This window comes from Electrona antarctica, assembly GCF_951216825.1.
Source record: "Electrona antarctica genome assembly, chromosome: 10".
Lineage (NCBI taxonomy): Eukaryota > Metazoa > Chordata > Actinopteri > Myctophiformes > Myctophidae > Electrona > Electrona antarctica.
The window spans coordinates 12,902,747-12,922,876 of record NC_136791.1 but is presented as its reverse complement, the minus strand read 5'-3'; the positions used below and the strand labels follow the sequence as shown (position 1 = coordinate 12,922,876).

At 44.8% G+C, this 20,130-nt stretch overlaps 2 protein-coding genes across 19 annotated transcripts in view; one reads left to right on the top strand and one right to left on the bottom strand.

Annotated features, from left to right (window-relative positions):
- dst (dystonin) overlaps positions 1-20,130 on the top strand; it is a 155,304-nt gene that overhangs the window by 106,247 nt on the left and 28,927 nt on the right. For all 18 annotated transcript variants that reach the window (XM_079513097.1, XM_079513095.1, XM_079513098.1 and 15 more), the window contains 14 exons: positions 154-637; positions 1,294-2,762; positions 11,763-11,924; positions 12,365-12,535; positions 12,849-13,015; positions 13,465-13,624; positions 13,868-14,194; positions 14,531-14,615; positions 15,018-15,259; positions 15,895-16,101; positions 16,735-16,854; positions 18,274-18,381; positions 18,499-18,717; positions 19,173-19,376. In XM_079513097.1, coding sequence (XP_079369223.1) covers positions 154-637; positions 1,294-2,762; positions 11,763-11,924; positions 12,365-12,535; positions 12,849-13,015; positions 13,465-13,624; positions 13,868-14,194; positions 14,531-14,615; positions 15,018-15,259; positions 15,895-16,101; positions 16,735-16,854; positions 18,274-18,381; positions 18,499-18,717; positions 19,173-19,376 — 4,125 coding nt within the window. The remainder of the gene's footprint in view (positions 1-153; positions 638-1,293; positions 2,763-11,762; positions 11,925-12,364; positions 12,536-12,848; positions 13,016-13,464; positions 13,625-13,867; positions 14,195-14,530; positions 14,616-15,017; positions 15,260-15,894; positions 16,102-16,734; positions 16,855-18,273; positions 18,382-18,498; positions 18,718-19,172; positions 19,377-20,130) is intronic.
- fam83b (family with sequence similarity 83 member B) overlaps positions 4,611-20,130 on the bottom strand; it is a 360,421-nt gene continuing 344,901 nt past the window's right edge. The window contains exon 6 of the mRNA XM_079513104.1: positions 4,611-4,625. The gene's annotated coding sequence lies outside the window, so the exon portion shown is untranslated. The remainder of the gene's footprint in view (positions 4,626-20,130) is intronic.

Below are 20,130 nucleotides of genomic sequence, written 5' to 3'. Positions count from 1 at the left end.
CTGACATTTGAAACATCAAAATGAGGACATACAAGTGTAGTGGTAAATTAATAAACACACCAACGGACCGACATGCGGAAACAACGGTCGGACACTTTCACGCTTTCACACTACAGTATCAAAGCTCACATTGACCCATTCCTTCCCTTTCAGATCCTCCAGAATGAATTCACGAGCCGTAAGCCTCAATATGAACAGTTTGAAGAAGCCGCCTCTACGATCTTAAGCTCCTCGCAGGAGGAGCAGGACCTGTCCGGCAGGGAGTCGGTGAGGGCACGGCTGACCGCTGTCACCCAGAAGTGGCAAGGCCTGACGGGACAGCTGGACCAACGCGCTAGCCTCATCGACCGGGCCGGGGAGAAGACTGCAGCGTTCCTGGAGCTCCTGAGAACTCTCGCTCAGAGCTCTGCTCAGCTGGAGATGCAGCTCAACGGCCAGCCGGACACCGTGAAGAAGCAGCTTGAGCACGTTCAGAACGTCTCGGCTCAGCTGAGAGAGGAGAGGAAGACGCTGAAGCAGGCCGAAGCCCTCTGTGTGGAGCTCACAGCGATGGTGACAGAGGACTACCTCAAAGCAGACCTGGCCAGGCAGCTGGAGACTGTTAGCAAGCCTCTCAAACAACTGGAGGACAAAACAGGTTTAGTCTTATATTTTTATTTTGGCTTATGTCACCATAGGCTGCATTGTCCACAAATAAGAAATCATTCAATTTTAAGGAAATAAAGTACTTATTCACCAGAGGCTGCATTGTACCCGAAGCTCAGTCTGGCAGTGTGCCGCGGGTTCGACTCCCGATCCCGACGGCCTTCACTGCATGTCACCCCCCCAGCCTACTGTCTATTCCTCTATAAAAAATATTAAATAAAGGCGAAAGCCACAAAGAAATACATAAATATAAATATAATACATTATATTATATTATATTATATTATATTATATTATATTATATTATATTATATTATATTATATTATATTATATTATATTATATTATATTATATTTCCCACTTTACATTTGCCTCCCCAGGACTTTAAAACACCCTAAGCACAAACCCAGCTGTTGGAATTTGACTGCAAAACTATTTCTTGATAAATTAACCCAGTGCCTCTGTTTTATTTGGACGTTAATTGAATTATATTGTCTGTGGAAAGTGATCTGATCTCATGGAACGTATTATTATAGGCTAATTATAACATAAAGATTAAATAAGATGGTTACTAATTACTATTACAGATCATTTCTACCGCATTATTACAGTATTACCAATGTTAACTGTTGCATTTCTTTTCTGTAGCAAAGCGAATCCAGCAGCTGAACTCGACCTTCGCCAGTTCCCAGCAATTCCACCAAACCTCCAAAGACTTCCAGGCCTGGCTTGACGAGACGATCCAGGAGCAGTCTAAACCCCATCTCATCTCCACCAAAGTGGACAACCTGCGCCACAGCCTGAAGGATCACAACGCTCTCCAGTCGACCCTAGGTGAACACGAAGAACCTTACAATGCCGTCGTCGGCGAGGGGGAGATGCTCCTGCAGAACACAGATGGCGCTGAGAAGCTGGCGCTGCAGGGGCAGCTCTCTACCCTCGGCTCCAACTGGGAGGAGGTCAAGAAGAACTCTGCAGACAGGGCTGACAAGCTCCAGGTGGCTCTGCAGAGAGGTCTGAAGTACCAGGAGCATGCTGAGAAGCTCAACTCTTGGATCCAGGAGTGTGAGGCTGGCGAGGGTTGTGTGAAGCTCAGCGTTGATCCTGTGGCTGTGGAGACCTCCATCTCTCAGGTGAAAGCCCTCCAGAATGATGTGGACAAGCACAGAGGGGCGATGGAACAACTCAACACAGTTGCAGATAGTGTTCTCGAGGTGGCCAATGCAGACACTGATTTGATAAAAGAAGAAAAGGTTGGCATTGGCAGAAGGGTGGACGGTGTATCGGAGAGGCTGCTGACTAAGCGGGAGTCACTAGAGAAAATCTCACATAGACTTAAGGAATTTAATGACACTCATAAGGAAGCAAAGTGTCAACTTCAGGGAGCTAGGAAGCAAGTGGATGCCTATGAATCCTTAGGAGTTCAGGCCTACAGCAATAGGAACTTAACCAACATGAAAGCCCAACAGAAAAGTTTGGAGGGAGTGCAGACCCAGGTTGAACACCTGAAGAACCTGGCAAAGGACCTAGTGGTGGATGTCCCAGACGCTGATGGAGTAACAGACCTCCTACTGCAAACGGACAGCCTTGAGCAAGACTACAGCGCCGTCAACCAGAAGGTAGAGAACACTTGCTCAACCTTGGAAGGTAAGCTGCAGGGCATTGGCCAGTTCCAGAACAACATCCGTGAGATGTTCACCCAGTTCACCGACTTAGACGATGAGCTGGACAACATGGCGCCGGTGGGCCGCAACTTAGACACCCTGAGGAGACAGCAGGACAGCATTCAGAGCTTTGTAGTGAAACTGCGAGATCTGGTGTGCAACGCGGTCAACGCCGGGGACAGTTGTAAGAAGATGCTGGAGACGGAGGCCTCCCCAGACCTGCTGGGTCTGAAGAGAGACATCGACTCTCTCAGTAAGCAATGTGGCAAGCTGTCGGACAGAGCCAAGAGCAGAGAGGAACAGGTGAATAGCACTCTCGCTCATCTAGACGAGTTATACTCAAAACTCCAGCAGTGCACAGACAGACTGAAGAGAGCTGTTGACAAGGAGGAGTCCCAAGGGCTGGTCGGCATGGAGACGGAGGTCATCAATCAACAGCTGGAAGCCTTCAAGGTATTTCAACACTTCATCATACCCCCCCCAATCCCCCATATCTATACTGTATATTACAAAGGCATATATCTACCAATAGGTAATATACAGTGCATAGTAATGAAATTAATTTACTGTAACATACAATGTTTGTGGATTGACTGCACGGTTCATATTATACTGGTACAAGTTTTGCCATTGTCCTCTCCGCGGATCGGTTTCTCTTGCCACACCAGTGAACCTGATGACATAACTGTGCCAGAGGGATTATAATACTCACATACTGTGTCCTGTTACCGTCAAGTAACTACTGGCATGAGTAATAGGCAGCTGGCAGTCGTGGGTGGTGTTGGCCCTCGTAGCCCTAAAATTATGCCCATGTTAATGTAAACTGTTTTAAAATGACAGTACATTTTTGGATATAAAAATAAACCTATCTAGACGATACACCAGTCTTATTTCATGATGATCTAGCATTGTGCTGAAACCACTCCCTGTTAGTCTGTTTTGCATAAGCCCTTGTGGTGGCAGAAATTGAGAGCAGGTCATTAACTCGGCGGCTACACTGGGCTACGTATGAACCAATCCTCGGGGGGAGGATTGCTGGTTTAGGGCATCTGGTACTAACAAAGAAAACTGTGACTCGTGTGCGGGTCGGGGTGGGTGAGGGGAGGGGCCATGGGAGACCAGGTGGTAAACAGCAGGATGTCACTTGTGTCAGTGGTCCCCACTGGTCCGAGGTAATGAACCTGGCTCTGAATCCTGCTTTCCTCCCAAGACCCAGTGCTTTAACACTGAACATGGCCTAGCTTTACACTTAACCCTGAGGTTAGCTGCATGGCCCACTACTAATCTGGTTCCGTCTGACACCGCACCAGTTCACCCAATGCGAACCCAGACCAGTTGCAGATCACATGACATGAATATATTACCTTTCCCAGGTCTAAGTGACTGGGTTTTAATACTAGAACGGCAAAAGCCCGTGGCTAATATGATTAGTGTGGTTGCATTATATACACAGACCGACAGTGTAGCAATGTTTTATATCAGTATTTAGTCTAGCTGTTAATTCAACGGTGTCCCTGGATCCATCTCTCATACAGCAGAGCAGTCGAGAGGGTCTGTTTAGACGTTTTCCCACTTAAATGACCATTACTGTGCTTGGTTTTACTGTTGTTATTGTTATACTATAGTGTTCTTGATGCTGGTTGGAGGATGAGACTTAATGCTAAGATGACACTTTATTAAACATCCACAGTATTCTTGTAGCAGATGCACTGGAAACACAGGGTTTCATAGGAGTCAAAATGGGAATAATAGCTGGCCTTTGATTTCAAAGGAGCTTTTGATCTATTGTATTGTATGGATGACTTTGACCTCATGCAAATTCTAATGTTGACAAACCTCACATTCACATACTATCCTATAGAGAGAAGGTCCATTCTTCTATTGCATTTCATTGTGCAATAAATAATCACAGAATAATATTTCTGCAAACTGTGACAGCTTTAGTTGGTATACGAGGGGGATAAAGAAAAGATAGCCATTACTATGACTTACTGTACATGGATGTAGAATATTCTAAAAGCGTGTCAATTCCTTCAGAGGATTAACCTATATTTAGACGTACAGTATACTGAATTACTGAAATGATTCATTCATAGGCTTGCAAAATGACACACATCCATTGCAAAGATAAATGGATTTATTTATTTATTTTTAAGTGTCAGTCCGGGGGGGGGGGGGGGGGGGGGGGGGGTGGTACATTTATTATTGTAGACTAGAGTACATCTCAACACCTAATTTATCCGCAGGCTCTAAAATATCGTTTAGAGCCTAAAATAAGCGTTTTATATTCAATTTTATGCTGCGTGGAGTTTGTGTCTAATTAAAAGTATTTTGAGCCGTGGCCATCAAAGAACTGATTGATTCAAGTTGTTGCTGAGCAACGTGTGTCATGGTGGCTGTTACCCTTTCTTTGTCCCAGTATCATCAGTCTGGGTGGTTACTGGTTAGGGCAGCGCATGCACAGCATCAGCTGCTAGCGGAAAATCACCCATTGTTCTTATTCATGCTAACTCTGTGCTACGGATCCGGAGAACGACTATCTCCAGAAGCAAAGGCACATTATTGGAACGTTTTATCTGTTGTACTGGAGCAGTAAAGGTTTCAGTCTGTTTTATTTTTAGGTCGAAAACTTCAAATGGTGTTTGAAAGACCTTGCTGTGTGTGTGTGTGTGTGTGTGTGTGTGTGTGTGTGTGTGTGTGTGTGTGTGTGTGTGTGTGTGTGTGTGTGTGTGTGTGTGTGTGTGTGTGTGTGTGTGTGTGTGTGTGTGTGTGTGTGTGTGTGTGTGTGTGTGTGTGTGTGTGTGTGTGTGTGTGTGTGTGTGTGTGTGTGTGTGTGTGTGTGTGTGTGTGTGTGTGTGTGTGTGTGTGTGTGTGTGTGTGTGTGTGTGTGTGTGTGTGTGTGTGTGTGTGTGTGTGTGTGTCTGTCTGTCTGTCTGTCTGTCTGTCTGTCTGTCTGTCTGTCTGTCTGTCTGTCTGTCTGTCTGTCTGTCTGTCTGTCTGTCTGTCTGTCTGTCTGTCTGTCTGTCTGTCTGTCTGTCTGTCTGTCTGTCTGTCTGTCTGTCTGTCTGTCTGTCTGTCTGTCTGTCTGTCTGTCTGTCTGTCTGTCTGTCTGTCTGTCTGTCTGTCTGTCTGTCTGTCTGTCTGTCTGTCTGTCTGTCTGTCTGTCTGTCTGTCTGTCTGTCTGTCTGTCTGTCTGTCTGTCTGTCTGTCTGTCTGTCTGTCTGTCTGTCTGTCTGTCTGTCTGTCTGTCTGTCTGTCTGTCTGTCTGTCTGTCTGTCTGTCTGTCTGTCTGTCTGTCTGTCTGTCTGTCTGTCTGTCTGTCTGTCTGTCTGTCTGTCTGTCTGTCTGTCTGTCTGTCTGTCTGTCTGTCTGTCTGTCTGTCTGTCTGTCTGTCTGTCTGTCTGTCTGTCTGTCTGTCTGTCTGTCTGTCTGTCTGTCTGTCTGTCTGTCTGTCTGTCTGTCTGTCTGTCTGTCTGTCTGTCTGTCTGTCTGTCTGTCTGTCTGTCTGTCTGTCTGTCTGTCTGTCTGTCTGTCTGTCTGTCTGTCTGTCTGTCTGTCTGTCTGTCTGTCTGTCTGTCTGTCTGTCTGTCTGTCTGTCTGTCTGTCTGTCTGTCTGTCTGTCTGTCTGTCTGTCTGTCTGTCTGTCTGTCTGTCTGTCTGTCTGTCTGTCTGTCTGTCTGTCTGTCTGTCTGTCTGTCTGTCTGTCTGTCTGTCTGTCTGTCTGTCTGTCTGTCTGTCTGTCTGTCTGTCTGTCTGTCTGTCTGTCTGTCTGTCTGTCTGTCTGTCTGTCTGTCTGTCTGTCTGTCTGTCTGTCTGTCTGTCTGTCTGTCTGTCTGTCTGTCTGTCTGTCTGTCTGTCTGTCTGTCTGTCTGTCTGTCTGTCTGTCTGTCTGTCTGTCTGTCTGTCTGTCTGTCTGTCTGTCTGTCTGTCTGTCTGTCTGTCTGTCTGTCTGTCTGTCTGTCTGTCTGTCTGTCTGTCTGTCTGTCTGTCTGTCTGTCTGTCTGTCTGTCTGTCTGTCTGTCTGTCTGTCTGTCTGTCTGTCTGTCTGTCTGTCTGTCTGTCTGTCTGTCTGTCTGTCTGTCTGTCTGTCTGTCTGTCTGTCTGTCTGTCTGTCTGTCTGTCTGTCTGTCTGTCTGTCTGTCTGTCTGTCTGTCTGTCTGTCTGTCTGTCTGTCTGTCTGTCTGTCTGTCTGTCTGTCTGTCTGTCTGTCTGTCTGTCTGTCTGTCTGTCTGTCTGTCTGTCTGTCTGTCTGTCTGTCTGTCTGTCTGTCTGTCTGTCTGTCTGTCTGTCTGTCTGTCTGTCTGTCTGTCTGTCTGTCTGTCTGTCTGTCTGTCTGTCTGTCTGTCTGTCTGTCTGTCTGTCTGTCTGTCTGTCTGTCTGTCTGTCTGTCTGTCTGTCTGTCTGTCTGTCTGTGAACCAGGCAGGCTCTTGGTACTTTGCGTTACTTGGCTCCTGTGGCAGTTGTAAAAGAAATAAACAGAGAAAGGCAGCACAGGGATCTGTCCACGCTCGCGTGCCGTTACCATTTTAGGTCAAGATTTGAAAGAGACGCCCCTCACTTCATGATTCTTTTTTTTTACCCCCGTTGTTTTTCAACTGAGAGTTATGGAACGTTCACCAGAGAAGATCTGGTGTTTGTACCTTCATGTCTACGTTGAAGTGGAGCCCATAGTGAACAACAACATCATCCACTATAGGGGACAAGGGGGGGGGGGGGGGGGGGGTATTCGGTGGGAGGTGGGCAGAGAGGAGCATGTCTATTCTTTTCCTCCTCAGACATTACATCATTGTCTCTCTCTGTCATTCTACAAGGAATTTCTCGCCTGGTGAATCATAGCTGGTTCCCCTCAGTGAAACTGACCAAGGGGGGGAAAAAGTGCTATTGAGGGGACCACATGGGGTAGCTGACTCACTGCTACCGAGCGGTGACATGGTGTCATCAGTGTGAAACCCGAAGGCCCTATTTGCCAGAGTATCAGTATGGGAAGACATTGGTGTCTGTCTTATGATTTATAGCAGTGGCTCTCCGCCTTTTTGAGTGGTGCAACCACTCCAAGGAACAGCAATGTCCGTCCTAACCTATGTGACGACTATGTGACTATGTTACTATGTTACTATGTTTAGAGTACCAGTAGGGGCAAAAGTGGCGCTGTTGTGCCAGAAACAGAGAGAGAGAGATAGTGCTGCACTGTTGCCTGCTAATGAGAGAGAGAGAGAGAGAGAGAGAGAGAGAGACAGAGAGAGAGGGGCAGGGGGAGAGGGGAGTTGCACCACTCAGTTCACACGGGTGTGATTTTTGTATTTCTGTTTGACACCATGGACCAGCATTTGATACAATATGGACCCTTATGAGTCCATTTGACTCCATTTGTACACTCTCAGAGTTTATAAACTTATTAAAGGAATAGTTCACCCAAAAAAAGTACTTATTTTCTATCAATTACGCACTCCATGAAGCCTTGAATTCATTTGTTTTTTGACGCATTCCCGAGCTAATAATTAGATTTTTCAGGTTAGAAACCTAAAAAAAGCTTCATGGATAGTGTAATTGATAGAATATAAGTAATTTTTTGGGGTGAACTACTCCTTTAAGTTCCATTTGGACCCCCGGACCTGACGTTGAGAACCAGTGAATTAGAGTGCACAACATGCACTACATAATGGTCATCCAAGCAATTACTCCATTGACAACGTTTCCTAATTGCAAACCATCCTCTGTCTGTGGTAGTAATGACCTAATGTCATTCACAGCCATTCTCTGGAGAGACTGATGACCAGTGTGGTCGAAATACCTTTTCCGCCCCTAAGTAATTTCATATGTCCTTTCCACAACCTTTGGCCTGAATTTCCCCTACTAAGAAACAATATTCACATTCAAAATAAATTCTAAAGTAATAGTCGTTCAGGATGAGAGGCCCTGCAGTGCCAGGAAAGTGGAGGACTATAGATGAATAATTTGTCTTTCTTAATTCAATGTCCGGATTATGTAAAAACTATGTGGGAATCGGTCACTGAACATCCTCTCTAAAATCCCACTACATCTCTTTAACTGCTTATTCTCTCTGCCATCTCCTCTCGATCACGGACACCGTTATTGTCCAACTCCTTCACCTACCTACCTACTGTGGTGGTGCAGAGAATCCAGGAAACTAATAAATTCCTTTCATTATCGTTCCCTCTCTCTCTCCCTCTCTCTCTCCTTTTTTCTTTTCTTCTCTTACCCCGGTCGCTGGACATAAAAAGCCCCTTCATGCACTTGGCAGAGCTGTTGGTGTTAAATTACCTGGGACCTCTGCCTCCCTCAGCATTCCACAGTAATTAAGAATATCTGCAGGGTCCACAGCAACCATCCACCAGGAGAGAAAAAAAAAAAAACAAAGCAAGGGAAACCAAAAGGAGAGAGGAAAAAAAACGTGTGTATCTATTTCAGCCTGGTGTGATGTCATCAGAGTGGGAGCTGCTGCTGCCTGCTGGTCTATCATGGTTGTTAGATTTTTTCTTTTTTGGTGGGGTGGGTCCTGCCCTCCCTCCCTCCCTCCCTCAGTCCCCCAGCCAAACTGATAGAAATAGAATGAAAGTGAGTGATTGTGCTTTGGATGGAGAGGAGCCGGGCTTTAGAAGTAAAGTCATATGGGCCATGCAGACATAAGGGGGTGGGGGGTATTAGGGGGGGAGGTGGGTCACGCTTCCACCAATCTACTTGTGCCTGAGCAGCCCTCAGCACAAAATAGAGTTGTGGCAGATGTTGCTTGAATAATGACCGGGGGGCGGGGCCTGTAGCCCTCTGCCAGGAGGCTGTCTGTCATTGCAAGAGGAGCGATGAGAGAGGAAGGACAAGCTTTTTTGTTTATCCAGGAGTACCCGGCTTTTCCTCAGAAGTGGCCCCTAGTTGTGTTCTTTTTTTTGTACAGCCTTACTGGATTTATCTCTGGATATACCACTTTGCACTTTTCCTCCGCTTGGGCTATTCTGTGGATGATCTGGCAATATAAAACACAATAAGCACTTTGGACGACCGGGGAAACAATGATAAAGTTTTGTCAATGCAAAACGAAGAGCCAGGAAGAACATTCTTTGAGGATAGGTGTCTTTGTTGAATGGCTGGACTTCCATTCTTCATGTTGACTTCGAGCTGCTATTTAACACCTCCGTTTGGGCTATTTCTTTTTAATAATGTACAGTGCATCTATTTTCTGATGCCAATTAATTTTGCTATTCACAGTAGATCAGCATTTTAAGTATTTGTATATATAGTAAAATACAAAAGAAAACGGAAACTCTTTAGGAGCAATTATATATTTTGAATGTTAAACATTTGGTATTTATTACTTTGCTTCTCATTTCAGAGATAGCAAGTCAGTTGATATGTTTTATACAACTGTTTTTAAGCACAATTGTTTTTGGACACTTTTTTGTTGCAAATGGTGCATTTGCACTGAAACAGCAACATATTCACGCCTCAAAGAATATTGCTACGTTTTAAGTAGTGTTTATCTTCGCGTCTCATCACCGATATAGCAGCGTGTTTAGAATGGGCAAACCTTTGAGCAGACCAGACTGTCTCCGTCAGAACACGTCCTGCGTGGGTAAAGGCGAGGAGGAGGACATGAACATTGACGACTGCTATGTGCCTCAGAGGTCTATCTATGACACCGTGCGTCTCAACGAGCAGATCGACTCGGGCTCTAAAGGCAGCCTGTCGTCGCGTCACTTCTCAGGTACTCTGCCCTACACACACCGCACGCTGGACTTCAGCAGCCTGTGTGGAAACGGAGTTCTGTCTTCCACCAGCGCGTTTGAGCTGCGGGGCCGCAAACCTGCCGCGCTTGACGAGCGCGCTGTCTTCGACGGACTGAAACTCAACGGCGATGTCATCAGGGGCGCCGAAACGGCCGTGTCCAAGCCACGTCTCCCGCCGGGAGGGGAGAGGAAGGACCAGCCTCATCAGCGCAGGTCCTGGCGGGCTTTTGCCCCGACGAACCTTGCAGAGTACGCCAGTCGCAGCGGTACCTTGTGCACGGATGGCGTCGAGAGGCAGAGGCTAACCAACGGCAGGAGAGGAAGGAGTATGACCAGTTCACTGACATCCGAGGAGGACTCAGGCCTTTACAGTCCCACCGTGGAGAGGGAACGCCACGCCCATCGATCCCACAGGCGGACGGGGCCCGGCACCAGGAGCCTCTCCTCCTCCGAGGCCATGCACGTGTCAGGGGACCTGAAGACGGGACGGTCCCTCAGCTCCGGTCAGGACGAGTTCCCTTTCTCTCCGGCGAGGGAGCACCTGTACAGGTCCCTGCGTCACAGCAGCAGCCTGGTCCAGGAGCCCCAGCAGGGGGGTGGCGGCTCCTCCTGCATGATAGACTTCAGGGAAACGACGCAGGCCGTCTCCAACGGCGAACACAGATACGCCGTACTAGGCAGGGCATCTTTAGGCTCGGCACTTAGAACTCACAACGGAGGCTCTGGGAGGCGTTCCAGGACACTAATGGGCTACGATGAGTTGTCCACCGCTGAGTTGCTGGAGGACGTGTCACCTCAGGAGGATTGCGAGCTTCTGAGTGTGGTGGTGACGCAGCCAGAGGCGTACGGAAACAACGCACCCCCTGCCGAGCGCCCCCCGTGGCGCTCTGACGCGTGCGACATGCGACACGGAGCGACCAAGTTCAACATGGAGGACCTGGAGGAATTCCTCCAGTCGGTCGAGGCGTGTTTGCCGAATGGCAGTGTCCAAGCGTTCCAGCACTTAGGAGAACATGACATAGAAAACTTATTGACTGCCATAGCTGCATGTCCTGAAATGGATCTAGCAGGCTTCTTCTCCCCACCACAGGTGCCCAAAAATAGCATCTTCCTGTATGTTTGGGTGTTTGTTGATTAAGTGATCAAGCATGTGTTCTGCGCTGGATAGATATGACACTGTAGATTAGTGTTTCCAGGCTGTGGCTCAGCATGTACCTCACATATCAGATTACACAATGACTGAATTAGGTTTAGCTCACTAGTTCAGCTTGGGAGTACTGTATGTCTGCGTGATCCTGCACAGCTGTGCTTTAACTGATAGTCATGCTCTCTGCGTACAGTGGGCTGCTGGTCGGCCAGCTATGAGTGAGCTGTTTATGTTGGCCTGGAGATTAAATGAATGCAGTCATTTTTCAGAAATTGGCACCGCTAATTCTTGACTGAGATTTCTTTCTATAATTCACAGATAGTGTTAATTTTAATTCTAAGTAATTCATTTTGTGCCATTTTGAGTAATATCCATCAATGCATGTAAAGCATTGTTGAAAGCACCGCTCTTATTGGAATAACGCTTCTATACAATTCATTCTCATTTTACCCGAACAATATTGGATAGGATAGAAACATAACCTCTATCTGTCATCGCTAAACAAAGTTCTTTGTTTAATTCATGTGAGTACTTAGTTTGTTTTCTTGTGTTGCATTTGGCCACAGGTATTCCAAAAAGAGGAGATTGATCCATTGCATTCACAAATTCAAGACATCAACTCCCTGGGCCAGGGGCTGATCCAGAATGCTGCCAAAAGCACATGTACCAAGGGCCTGGAGGCTGATCTAGAGGATGTCAACTCAACATGGAATACCCTCAACAAAAAGGTTTGCTGGTCCTATTCTGATCTCTCTCAAACTGGACTTACATGCAAAGGAATTAATTAATTTATTTATTTAATCCATTACCATTAAGACCTGAGGCCGATTCTACAAAATGTCTTGATGATATGCATTTGGTCATGGACTCCCCCAGAAGAGAAGATTTGTGTTCAAATACATTTTCAAAAATGTTCCAAAATAACAGATGTACTGTACAAGTTTGCAGTGTGGAACGAAGTGAGCTTGTAAATCTGATATGTATATAATCTCATATGTTGTGCATATAGCTCAAATCTGAAATGACACGTGCTACAGTATTGTATTTGTCTTATTATTAGTTTTTGAAATATTCTCTTGCAATGTGTTTGTGTACTAGTGAAGTAGTTTTACTTGACCTCAATAGGCGACATCTATATGTAACAGGATGCTCTTTACATGTGCTGTAGATTGCCGAGCGCTCAGTCCAGCTGCATGAAGCCCTGTTGCATTGCGGGAGGTTCCAAGATGCTCTCGAGTCACTGCTCAGCTGGCTGACCGACACTGATGAGCTGGTGGCCAATCAGAAAGCTCCCTCTGCAGAGTTCAAAGTGGTGAAGGCACAAATTCAGGAGCAGAAAGTAAGCTGATGTCATGTGGAGTAAACATATAAACACTTGACCACGTACTCATACACACACACACACTGCCCTGGCTTCCGTTTTAACTCTAGAGAATTCACACGGCACAATTGCTAGTGGACATCCATCTTGTTTTAGTGGCATCCATTGTTAAATATGGACATAGTGCAAGCCATTAGGCTTGTAGTTGAATCTAATGGACACATAATTTGTTTGCACTCGAACATGGCTTTGTTACCATGTGAAGCAATGCTTGTAGTAAAAACTTGATGAAGAGGCTCTACAATTCTCCTCCTCTGTTTGTCTCCGACAGCTCTTGCAGAGACTTCTGGATGAGCGCAGGCCAACTGTGGAGCTCATTAAGAAAGAGGGAGACAAGGTTGCAGAGCTGGCAGAGTCTGTGGATAAGGACAAGGTTGTAAGGCAGATTGAATGCCTAGGGCAGAGGTGGGACTCTCTGCTGAAGAAGGTAGAAAACAGGTCTGTGTTAACACTTGTAATGTTATACCTTTTAAAAATGTGCTCCTTCCATCACAGTGACTATTAGTCTAGCTATCCAGTTACTGGAGAGATGCCCAAAGTAAATGTGAAATCTGAATTTTGATATATCATCTTCATGGTCATTTAAGACTTTCAAATTGCATCTTCTTCTGCTTTGCTTGAGAAAATTGCTTTAGGTGGAAAAAGAAAATATTACAATGGGCCAGGTGTGTGACAATGACTGTTCATTCTTCTCAGCCAGTTCCACAGGGCATTGAATAAACTGTAAATTGTAGCACAAGTGTATTTATTTATTTTTTACATCTCATATTCTCATGATGTCATCTGTTCCTTTCCCTTTGGGGGTGTATTGGCACTGTATATTTACAGATGATATGTGTCGATTATTCTCTCTTTTCTCTGTTGTCCCTTGGTTATCATTTCGCCAGGCAAAAACAGCTGGAGAGCATCTTAGTGGTCACCCAACAGTTCCACGAGACCCTGGAACCGCTGTCCGATTGGCTCACCGCCACAGAGAAACACCTGGCTAACTCTGAACCCATCGGCACACAGACGTCGAAACTGGAGGAACAGATCGCCCAGCATAAGGTATCATGCGTCACCGTGTCTTCCCTTCCCAGCATCCTCTCTGATGCTTCATGATGTTGTTTTTAGTTGTTTCTCGTTCATTCATTTTGTTAATTTGAGTTTTTTGTGCATCTTACATTTCCCATTCCATATTATTTTCCATTGGTTATCTTTTAGTTATTTTTCTGTTGTGTTTCATATTTTTGTTTTGTGTTTGTTGTTTTCCCCCTCGTCATGTATGCGTGTGCGTGTCTGTGCCGTCAGGCCTTAGAGGAGGAGATAATGAATCACAGTAAAGACCTGTATCAGGCTGTCAGTTTTGGTCAAGCCCTCCGAGCCGTGGGCTCGGTGGACGACAAGGCTTTGGTCCAGTGTAAACTGGACGCCGTGCAGGCGGGGTACATAGAGCTGCAGGAGCGCTACAGGAGGAAGGCAGAGATGTTGCAGCAGGCCCTGGCCAACGCGCGCCTCTTTGGAGAGGACGAGGTGGCCTTCATGAACTGGCTCAACGAGGTGCACAGTAGGCTGAGCGAGGTGTCGGTGGAAGACTACAAAACAGATGTTCTTGAAAAGCAGCTTACCGAACAACGGGTATACACACACACCACTCCTCCTCCTCAGGCCTAACATTAAGTTATCCTTTTGTTTACATTGCCTCAATCACATTTCAGTTGGTTATGTTCATTTATGTGTCATTCTTTGTTTATGATTTCTGAAAGGGAAAGTCTCCTAACCACTTAAGCCCTATTTTATCCTTTGGCTATCCAAATTTCCCCGATCTACAAGAGGGCTCACAAAAACACATCAATTGTGATCTGTTTTGAGCTTGTAGATCTTCTATTTTACCCAAATTGTGATAAATAGGGTTAATGTGGTTATCTTGCCAGCCATAGTGGATTTCTAAGGATCATCTCTCCTTCATTCCAGGCTCTACAACAAGACATTGAGTTGAGGAAGCAGAATGTTGACCAAGCCATTTACAATGGACTGGAGTTATTGAAGCAAACAACAGGTATGGAAGGCTGTGATGTTGTCAGATATTGTATTAGCAGGCTGATGATTTCAGGATGCTTGGTAAGGGTAATACAGTCAAGTTTTTCCCCTTCTGCCCTAGATTTCATGTCTTTCCACACTCTCCTATCTAAAATAAAGCAATTGAAAAATAATCCAATTAAAAAAGCATCTTAAAAAGAAAAAGGCAAGCTTTCTGGCTCCTTTAATCTGATCCTTTGTGCTTAACTGTGAGGGCCAAGGTTTATGTTGCTGTTGTCCATGTGCAACTGAATTAGTATAACTAACATATTTATACTTACCATATGCAGCTTTTAACTGAAGTACCTTCCCATTTCCTACACCACCAAAACCAAAATACATTCCACACATGAATCAATTATAATCACTTTTGTTTTGGCAGGTGACGAGATTGTTGTTGTCCAAGGCAAACTGGATGGAATCAAAACAAAATACGTTGAGATTAAGAATATGAGTGACGACGTGTCCAGAACCTTGGAGCGGGTTCTCACTCTGTCCACCAAGCTGCACAATACACACGAGGAGCTGGGCTCCTGGCTGGGGAACGTCGAGGCTGAAGTCAGTGCCTTCGCTACCCAACAGCCCACGGGAGAGCAGCTTACTCGCACACAAGATAGACAGAAGGTAAGGCTTTCATTTTTGAGTGGTGTAAACCACTCCAACAACTGGCTTTGTTAGTTTACGTGTCCACGTGTTTGTTCGTACCAAAAAAATCACACCCGTGTGAACTGAGTGGTGTAAGGTCTTATATAGCCTGTCTGACGTAATGAAATCATGTCTGACGTAATTAAATCACACCCGGGTGAACAGGGTGAACATAGCAACCATGCTCATTTTTTCTGCACAGACTAACAAAGCCAGTTGTAGGAGTGGTTTACACCACTCAAAAATGAGCATGGTTGCTATGGTCACTCAGTTCACACAGGTGTGATTTCATTACGTCAGACATTACGTCAGACCACAGCTGATCAGGCTATATAATACCTTACACCACTCAGTTCACACAGGTGTGATTTTTTTGTTTGTTTTTTCTCCCCACTTAAAGGAGTAATTCACCCAAAAAATATGTATTTTCTATCAATTACACGCCCCATGAAGCCTTGAATTCAAGGAGATTCTTTTTTGTTTTTGTCGCATTCCTAAGCCAATAATTTGATGACCAGTGGAGTCTATCCGGAAGGAGACTCAAAGAGTCTCCGGCTTTTCTATGGGCTCAAAGTGTCTCCTACTGACCGATGCTCATTCTGTGCTATGTCCAGGTCTTATTGAAGGAGGCCAAACAGAAGAAGGTTCTGATGGATCAGTTGAACGACCTGAATGGCTCTCTACTGGATCTCCTCCCGTGGAACGCACGCGAGGGGCTGGAGAAGCTGGTGACCGAGGATAATGAGCGCTACAAATGTGTCGGCGACACCATCACTCAGCATGTTGACCAGATCAACGCTGACATGCTTAAATCCCAGAAGGTAAATCCAAACTGTAAACACATCGGTGGCTTTGTATCTTCATCAAAGTGTTTAAGTGTTCAGTTTAACCTCACTTGTTCCCTGTGAGATTTGCTGTATGATTATGATCATCATAGACAGATGCTTGGTTCCTTGTTTACCCAGTATCCTAGATTCCTTGAGACGCTACATTGTTCTCTCTACACACTCTACTTATGTGACTACTACTGTTTGTTGACTAGGGTTCATGCTTCTGATTTTGCACTTTTGAGTCACTCTGGATAATGCCTAAATTGTAATGATGTTGTCACGATGTTGTTATTGTTATTTCAAGCAGTAGGAGTAAGTGTGGTTGTGGTAGTACTGTGCCAAAGTATTGGAGGATTTACTACACAGTAACATCTGGACTGTTAATTTAATCGCACTTTCAGAATTAAATTAACACCCCAGATTTGACTGTGTGCCACTATAACAGCCAACCTTTTAATTCATTTGAAAACAAACTATATCAAAGTAGTTGCCACTTTTTCAAAACCACAAGTTCAGATGCAGACCTTCAAATGTAGAAGAGAAGAACAAAGTTGTTCAGCGCACACTGATGCAATCTGGGCCTTTTATTTGTAAACCGATTTTGGTTTCTTTGTTTGTTTCCAGTTTGAACAAGCAGTGGATACTGAACTTGCCTGGCTGACTGAAGCAGAGAAGAAGCTCTCATCAATGGGAGAGATCAGACTGGAGCAAGACCAGACCACAGCGCTGCTACAAGCACAGAAGGTCAGTCAGTGTGTCGCACTGGGTCTACCCATTTAAAGCAGTGCTTTTTTTCAAGGTGCATTATTTATTCGGCATTTGGGCCACGGATCACCATTTGATGAGATTTAGTCTCTCAGACACAAGGCTTAGAATATTTTGTTGGATAAGATTTTGTCCACAATTCCATGCTGTATTGATGTGATACCATAGTAGAGATAACAGGCAAAAACGTAAAAATAACAATTCTTCTACATTCTCAAATTGTGTGTTCGTATTAATTAATGCAGATCATTAACAATAATAATGAAACTTATTTGGTTCAATTTCAAGCTCTCAAGAGTTAAAGATCTATAAGGGTCCATTTGGTTACCGACTCTCCATCATTTAGCTGGGGACCACCTGGAACTCCCTCAAGGACCACTGGTGGTCCCTACACAGCTGGTTGAGATCCACTGATTTAAACATTATGTTATAATTTAACTATTGAAAAATAGCAGATCTACAAGCTCATAGCGCGCCACCGAGTGGCGCGCTACGAGCTTGTAGGTCTGCTATTTTTGAAAAATCGTGAAAATATTTATTTCAGAAAACTGGAGGATTTAGAAGATTTTTTTTAAATGTCGAGGTCAGGCCTAAATGGGTTAAACCCTATACTATTCCCCGCAGTCTTCACTGAAAAACACGGATCCACAAACTCATAACGTGGCAAGTTGTGATGGGTTGTGGGTTTCTAGATCTGCTATTTCTTTCCCTATTATGACATGCCCAAAATAAAATAGGAGCGTTGGTTTTAAGTGGTTAAGTTTAACACTAGTGTCCCTTTTTTGGGCATGTCATAATAAGTGAAATTGTTCCACATTTTCAAATTGTTTCAAAAAAGCAAAAATAGATGAAAATTCTACACAGTGCAAGTGCATGATACCATCTTACAACCATTGTAAACACAGGATTGTGTGTTATATGCTTAGAGTATATATGAATAGAGACGGCACCCGAGTTCTCCTTCCATCCACTTGCATTAAGTTGCTCAGAAGCGCATGAGGCGATTTCACTCCTCTTTCCGGTTAGGAACAGAGTGCATTCTGGGATTGATTGGGCCAAAGACAGTTGCACTGAAACCGCGTTCACGTGTCATCATGAACGTGCGCAATGATAGTCAACGGACCAGCGCGTTCATGTTCTTGGCCCAGCGCTGCAATACCAAATTCGGCCACTATGTCCATTGCGCCTCAGGGTTTCCTCCAGGTGCCGTCTCTATTCATATATACTCTAAGGTTATATGTCTCTTTTATTTACAACTAGAGCCAACATCTGATGAGGATATGTGTGAACTGAACTGAACTGAACTGAACTGAACTGAACTGAACTGAACTCTGAACTGAACTCTGAACTGAACTGAACTGAACATACTGTAACATCAAACCTCTCCTGTCTCTCCAGGGCTTTTCTATGGACATCATGAGACATAAAGATACTGTGGATGAGATTGCGAAAACAGGCAAGGCTATCATGAACAGCAAAAACCAGGCTGAGAAGGAGGCAGTGAAGGTAATACTGCAATACCACTTTGATTAGACAAGCATTCAGTGAAAATCATTCACATGCACAGTGTTCACCACCGATGGAACAGTTTTACAATTCTCTGTTTTTCTTTACATTGTTCAGGTCAAAGTTGACACTCTGTTGGAGAAGTACGGTGCTGTAAGTCAGCTGAACTCAGAGCGCTGCCTGCAGGTGGAGCGAGCCCATTCTCTGGCGGGCCAGTTCTGGGAGACCTATGAGGAGATGTGGCCATGGCTTCAGGAGACCCTGACCACCTTCAGCCAGCTGCCCGTCCCGGCCATCGAGTACGAGGCTCTCAGGCAGCAGCAAGAGGAGCTCAGGGTGAGAGCTCAACCGCCACAGTCACAGTTTTTGGGTTCAATGCAGATCCAGATTTTGGACAGTCCTATACCACAGATTACCAAATGTTTTGAGATATTTTTTGTCAAAAAAGTGCAAATGTTTCTAATCAATTTGAAAAACTTATATTTGAGAACTTTGAAATTAAAAAAGAATAATAACTTTTTGATTTATAAAGAAATTCACATAAACTGAACCTTGTTTTATTTAACCACTTAAAGCTTATTTTGTTGTGAGCTTATAGATATGGTATTTATGATTTTATATGATTGCGACACATCAGCTTCATAATTGCCAATATAAATGTCATACAAAAGTGAAATAATGGCCAATATATAAGTCAAACTGATATATTGGCTGCGCTAGTAGTGACAAAAATGTCAGAAGTCAATTTTGTTTCAGGAAAAATCACTTAAAATGGCATATCTCTACTACAGCAAATGCGAGAGCTGATTGCGGAGCACAAGCCCCACATTGACAAGATGAATAAGACGGGTCCTCAGCTGCTGGAACTGAGCCCAGTGGAGGGCGCTGCCATCAGAGACAAATACACCGCAAGCGACCAGCTCTATACGCAACTCAAAGCAGATGTCAAGCAGAGAGCCGCCACTCTGGACGAGGCCCTCTCCAAATCCACGCAGGTAGTTTACCTTTTACATGTTGAGCACATACTTTATTTATCAGCTTGTTTTTACTAGAGCTAGCCAGGGTGTGACATACAAGGGGGTCTCCAGGTGTAAATTATAGCAACATACAATAGTGAGAATTCAGATACAAATGGAATCAGCCTCCAACTGTTGTACTGTACATGCCTTGCAAAAAGAAGCAAGGCACATCGCTCGGAGGGTGGATAAAGCAGTGTGCACCATTCTATAGAAAACTAGAAAAAGTGCCCTTCTGGGCACAGGTCTCCACCAGGAGGATAGGACTGTGTGAGATGTTTGGCAAAATGTTTAGGAGTAATATAAACATGTTTTTTTGTTTGTTAGTTTTTTGCAACAATTTTCTTCATTTTGTTGAGGAAATGCAGAGTGCCTGGTGGCACTATAATAGGCCAATGTGAAAAGGGTGCCATTTCTTCATACGCCTTTAATGGCAATTGGATGATTTGAGCGATTTTGTTCCAAAAATGTGTTTTGCAAAAATCAACCTGTTGGTGGCGCTATAACAGGCCAATGTGAAAAGGGTTCCTCAGCCTAGTAAGAAAATGTGTGAAAGATTTCACGTAAATTGCATGCTGCGTTCATGATTTGAGGCTTTTGTTCAAAACGGGGCAATCTTGCAAACTGTGAAAGCCAATTAGGATGGAATATGAAATATCGGACAGATCCGACTTGAGCACATGACCATAGAGATACTGTGTAACGATTTGTGAGATTTTTGGACAGAATCTGG